General features: G+C 49.9%; 1 protein-coding gene across 1 annotated transcript in view; it reads left to right on the top strand.

Moving 5' to 3' along the window:
* Positions 1-3,405: 3,405 nt before the first annotated feature.
* LOC119171894 (aminopeptidase N-like) overlaps positions 3,406-6,000 on the top strand; it is an 81,208-nt gene continuing 78,613 nt past the window's right edge. Inside the window, exon 1 of the mRNA XM_037422769.2 lies at positions 3,406-4,537. Within this exon, the coding sequence (XP_037278666.2) occupies positions 3,423-4,537 (1,115 nt within the window). The 5' untranslated portion in view covers positions 3,406-3,422. The remainder of the gene's footprint in view (positions 4,538-6,000) is intronic.

Below are 6,000 nucleotides of genomic sequence, written 5' to 3'. Positions count from 1 at the left end.
AAAGTTGTCTCTATCTCGAAAGTTGTCTCTATCTCCAAAGGCATGGGCAGTGCACTGTCGAGATACTGAACTCTGCAATAATATAAACGCTGCGGCGAAAAATTCCACTGGTCGATCACATTTTTTTTCTCAACCTCAGCCGCATATGATGCTTAACGGGCAACCTGCGTTTAGCATAGCGCTCCATGGACCTCATCCTACACGGATGTTACTGGCCTTCGACCCACTCTAGCCGTAGTCACACCCTGCTGCGATTTCGCGAGAACACTTTGCACGAGCGATTTCAATGCAGTGAAGCAACTTCACAGCGGCGGCGAAACGTGCCGTTGAGGAGGAATGAAAAGACGGCGGTGTAGAACAAGCGACATCGAAAACTTTTCTGCATATTGTCATACGTATTGCTGCAGTATTTCTCTTCTTGGCGACAACAGCTTTACAGGTTTATCACTGTTTTTTGTAGGTTAGCTACACTGGCCTCGCTGAGCCAATTTTGCGTGGCACTGGTCTGCGCATGCGCAATGATACTCCGCCGCCGCCGCGCGTGGCTTGCCGCCGGTGTGCGCGCAATTCGATGCGCTGCACAGACGATCAGTGGTGTCACGCACCGGAGCCGGCACCTCCCTCGCACACTGCCGCGCGCGACTCGCCGCCGTCGGTGTGCGCTTTCCAGAGGAGTGCCGTCATAGCCTTGGTAGGCATATGGACGCCGACGCACGCGCCTTCCCTGTGCAGTCGCCATCTGACACTGCGCTGGAGCCGCTTGATAGCACCTCTGACTGGCGTTTGCCACTGTGGTATAGCCATGGAGAAGGAGAGTGCAAATGCTGCTCAACGATGCAGTAGAGCGGAGAAGCTTAACTCATCGGATCCCGAAGTAGTTGCCCGGCAAAATAAATATACATGTGCCACATAATACGTATACCATGTGTGTGTCATTGGAGCAGCTTTAAGCATGATATCTGGAAAACTAAGAATAATCAGCTGAACCTTTGCTAACGCTACGTATATCCTGACATAGCTGAGCTAAGCCACTGCCATTTTTTTCCCCTCTTTTCACTGCTGTCCCTCAGCGTGTGCTCCTTCGTAGGATGATGACGACCAATACAGAATTTTAAGAGCACAGTTGTTTCCCCAATCTTTCAAGAACAGAAGTGGAGTAGGGCACGCGGGCTTAATTTATGGATAGCTCGTGCTGATGGCACTGACAGGCGAAGGAAGTACTTTCGGCTGATGTAGCAGGCTTAGTTTCATAACGGAGGCGTTCGGGCAGCCGAGGGCGAATTTCTGGAGCAGGGCGTCGAACTGAAATAACATTAAAACTCAACTTCAAAGGCACTTCTTTTTTTTTTTTTCATGGATGACAGCATCGAGGAACCCCTGGAACTGCTCAGCGGAACTCCGTTTGAGAACCATTGCACGAGACGCTCGGACGATTGCGTTCGCATCGTCGCCGTTTGCACCAAAAATTTCAAACTGTACAGAAAGAAAAGCTGGAAATTTCTCAGTGCAATGTTTTCGAAAGCGATGCATAATCAGGTGCGTGGGCGTCGGCAGAATACTCTCTTGGCGGCTGCAAATGTGTGTTGCATTGCAGTGGAAGACAAGGGGGGTTGGAGGGGGGGTAGTGTTTGTGTGGTTCGGGTAGGGGACAAATGCTGCTGTGGCTTCGGAGGAGGGTGGGGCGAGAGTGTACTTGGTGCAACACAAACATTCCAACGTCCATAATCATGTGTCCGTTTTTTTTTTTTTCAAATATGACAGCTACATTGAATCATTTACTTCTCCTAACTATGAGTAGTCAATAAAAGCAATACAACTTCATGCAACATACAAAGCTGCGCCGCTGATAACAGCTTTCAATTTATTTATTTATTTATTTATTTATTTATTTATTTATTTATTTATTTATTTATTTATTTATTTATTACGCGAAGGCCTTATAAGTTGGTGAGGTCGAAACTTTATTATACGCCTTATACGCGACACGATAAAAAAAAAGGATAAAGTGAGAGGCTTTGAAAACCGTCGGTGGTCGTGTGTTATACCTACTCGTATGTTATTCTTGCACCGTCGTTTATTTCACTGACGATTTTTATTAGCGATGAATAACGGTCGTGCAGTTTCATTTCGCTCACAAATGCTGTCGAGAGACTAGCGATAACAGAAGCTTATTCTCTATTGCGTTCACTGTATTTTCACTGAGGCACGGGCTTTATCACGTATCGTTTTCGAAAGTTCTTTTTTAGATATATGATATACATGATCGTCGCCTTTGTTATCAAGTTTACATATGCAAGTGCCTCGCGGCTACCACCGAGTATACTTGGGTGACAGAGGGTCGCGCGAACTGTTAAAAGATATATTTTATTTTGGGCATGCTTCTTTAAAATGTACTGGGCGGTTTTCTTGGAAGTGCCCTGAAAAATAACTTTCGAAAACGATACTTGACACTTCGCTTAAGTGGGTGCATGTGTGTGACTGCAAAAAAGAAAAAAAAGGAGGATTTTCGATTTCAGTGTTCGCAAAAACAATGCGGGTGAAACCCATCTGCGGGCTGTTTTCTCAAAAAAAAAAAAACAAACGAGAAGAAAAAGGTGTGCAATAACAAACTCACGGGATAAATGATAGCCCTCATTGTTTTGTACAATATTGCGAGAATGGGAAGTTGAAATTGTTTTTGTAGTAGAAATGAGCCCCTCACCCAACTTCCAACAAAGTGCCGCCTTTATATACTTTTCATTTATTCAAGTGCTTTCCTCGAGGCATATGAGGGGGAAAAAAGAACTCAAATAACAAGACTAAACCATGTATTATCTGGTTCGCCGGCACTGTGCATGTGAACTTAACTTCAGTGCCCGTTAACCATTTCGGTGATCTTTCTCGATGAAGCCCAGTGACGAGTCCATTCCGGTCATAGCAACGGGGCTGACACTAACTAAACTTATTTCCCTTTTCGCTAGTTTGTCGCCTCGTGAAGCGCGCGAGCACAAGATGGTCGTAACCTCCGGTTTCTGTCAAGAGGCGGCATCCGCAGGCTGTGAGACCTTTGCGCCAAACAACGACAGGTGCGGTTTCCTTCGCGGCGCACGACTCGTATTCACGTCGCCTCGCTGAAGGAAACGAAAGAAAATAAAATATGAAAAAGAGAAATGCCAAGACGCAGGCCTCAGGGCTGGCAAATACGTTTAAACAGATGTCAGCTTAGACTTGCGCGACGAGCTATACAACGTGCCACGAAGCAGCCTAAGGCACACGTATCGGTTTGATATAATTCCGGCCGCTACACGTCATCGTCCTCATCCAGGCCCGTGCAGGATTCGGCGTGTCCAGTCTATTGTGTTCCGCGCTCTGCCATGCCATTGTTCGAACGGTGACTTTACATTATCCATCTTTTCCTATTTTATACGCCCGAGTCGACACACATGTCGCACTTGTCGGTACGGCGTCGTGGCGGCGAGAGAACGTCTACAAAACAGCAACACTCTCGCGCCGGCGAAGACTGTGACGTTGTCGAGAGCGAGCCCCTCCTTTCGGTCGCTGATCAGCTGACCGAGGAGGAAGCCCGTTGCTGGGAGGAGAGCGGCGAAGAGTGCGGGGACTCGGCTGAGGTCGGTTATTCGGCGCCGGGAGTGCCAGGAGCGCGGAGGCAGCAACAGCGGCAGCAGCACCATTGGCAGCGGCTGTTTCGGATCTCGCGCGACGTTCCCGAGCCGGTTGGCGGTCGCGGATTGGTTTCTGGCGCGGGGCACGTGGCACGCGGCGGTAGCGGGCACGGCGAAGCGCGGGAAGCGGTCGGCAGCCAGTTCCATCGATCGGCGGCCGGGAGCCGGGACGGGCCCGTTACCGGCGCAGCGAGCACCAGCGTCGAAAACGACGGCACGCGAGACGGCCGACGACAGGAGCCCAGCCGCCGCGCGGGGGGCCCGCCGCTGTCCATGAGTCCCAGCACGGAGTACCTGGACATGGACAAGAACGACGACGTCGCGCACAAGAACCGAGGCATGTACGTGTCCCACAAATGCATCGCCATATGCGTCATCCTGGTCGTGGCGGCACTGGCCATCGTCGGCATCACCACCAAACTGCTCACCGAGAAGGGCGAGTCTGGAACTGCCAAGCCCGCCGAGCCGATCAAGCCCGTGCCTACACTTCCGAAGAACGTTCGCCTACCGCGGTCTCTGGTGCCCGTACACTACGACGTCGAGCTGACGCCTAGACTAGATGGGAAGTTCACGTTCAACGGATCCGTGGCAATCCTCGTGCGCTGCGCGTTGGAGACTTGGAACGTGACGTTGCACATCAAGGACCTCAACGTGTCCGACGTGTCCGTGAGCGAGTCGAACGCCGCCGGTGGTTCCCGCGTGGAACATGACAGCTACGACGAAGACAAGCACCTGCAGTTCCTCATTATCAAGCTCAAGAGGCCGCTCGCCGTGGGGGCCAACTACACTATCAGGATGAACTTTGTCGGCCTCTTGAACGACGATCTGGCGGGATTCTACCGGAGCTCGTACGTGGACGCTTCGGGACACAAGAGGTAAGTGGCGCCGCAGTTTCACAGCGGACAATGCTCACTTGTCGGCACTTGTGGGCATTGTATTTCCACTTACTGAATATGCCGCGAAACTTAGCTTTTTCACAGAACTGTCACACCCCCGCGTGCATCCGCGTCCTCGAAGGAAACTCGTTCTCATTCCCTCGAGCACCACGTGACTTGGATACCTGCCATTTACAAACCAGTTCATTGAGAGAATTGTCTCGAAAGGCAGCGTGAGTGGCGAGTACGAGAAGTTTCGCTTGACATCTTGACAGCGCGTGAGCGGCGCGGTTTCGCTTGCCCAAGGCTGTTGAATTTACCCGCCGCGGATCGCGCGCGCGCGGGAAGTTTAAAGGTGTAAACCAAGCTGCGAGCCCATCCCAGCAATGCGATAGCACGTCGTGGGTGCGGGGTTGACCTCGAAGCACGGCCGGTTTTTACGTATGTGACGGGTGTAGTGAGAGTGGTTTTGCTGCGCGCCAGATTCCCGAAGCTCGTACTATGTCGGCGCCGACCGGTTTCCGCTCGTGATCGTGCCGGATTCAATGGGAACAATCTGAGGCGCTCTAGCGATTCGCTCGTTTGCTGACAAACGCTGATCGTACAGTGAATGTTTCTAAGCTTGATACGCAGCATACGCATTGCCAGATAAGAATACGATTGCGCTGCAACGACAGTGTAGACAGCCACACGATGATGGCTGTTTAAAGGTTTCATTCTGGGTTGTCTAGCATTTTTTTTAATGCGGAGCATTTTATAGTCGCACGTACTTGCGAATTCGGCATTGGTGGGTGTCGTCGACCCCACCACTGCGCATGCTCGTGTCTCTTGCCAATGACTTTTTTTGTACAAACAATTCAATGTCTTCATAGTGTGATAGTGTGTTGTAGCTGAAATGATCGTCATGTGTATATGTCTGCGTAGATACGGGCGGGTGGGTTTTACGAATTAATGGTGGCTTTACAAGTTTCGTCTTCGCATGCGCGATCGTGCTTTATGTAAATCCGGTTGATTAGAGAATATTTTGTTTACGAAAGAGCACATGGTGAAGGCATGCCGTCATTGTGGAGACTGGTGTTAAGTGGGACGCCAGTGAGCCTAGCCCTAAACAGAAAAAGTAAAGAATAGTGACATTAATGTGAGAACAGAAAGCAATCATTCCAAAGCGTGCAGACTCATGTAGCAGATCACTCCATGCATTTATGATTTTATCCAATGCCATTGCATTCACTGTACCTCTTTCCGGCTTAACATCGGTTCATCGTGTGAGAGCATATGCCACATTGTTTGTTATATCGATACCTAATTGTTACATTGAAATTTAAACGCAAACTGGAGCAAGAAGTCACCAAAAATGTCACGCATTGTTTTGTGCACTCGCAAAAAAAAAAGAAAACAGAAAAAAAATGCGGACGCAGCTGCAGGCAAACACAAAGATGTCAGCAGCTGTGTCATGTCAAGAA

The sequence above is a fragment of the Rhipicephalus microplus genome, chromosome 4, assembly GCF_043290135.1.
Source record: "Rhipicephalus microplus isolate Deutch F79 chromosome 4, USDA_Rmic, whole genome shotgun sequence".
NCBI lineage: Eukaryota > Metazoa > Arthropoda > Arachnida > Ixodida > Ixodidae > Rhipicephalus > Rhipicephalus microplus.
The sequence above is the reverse complement of the archived record's forward strand: the minus strand, read 5'-3'. Positions and strand labels throughout refer to the sequence as shown.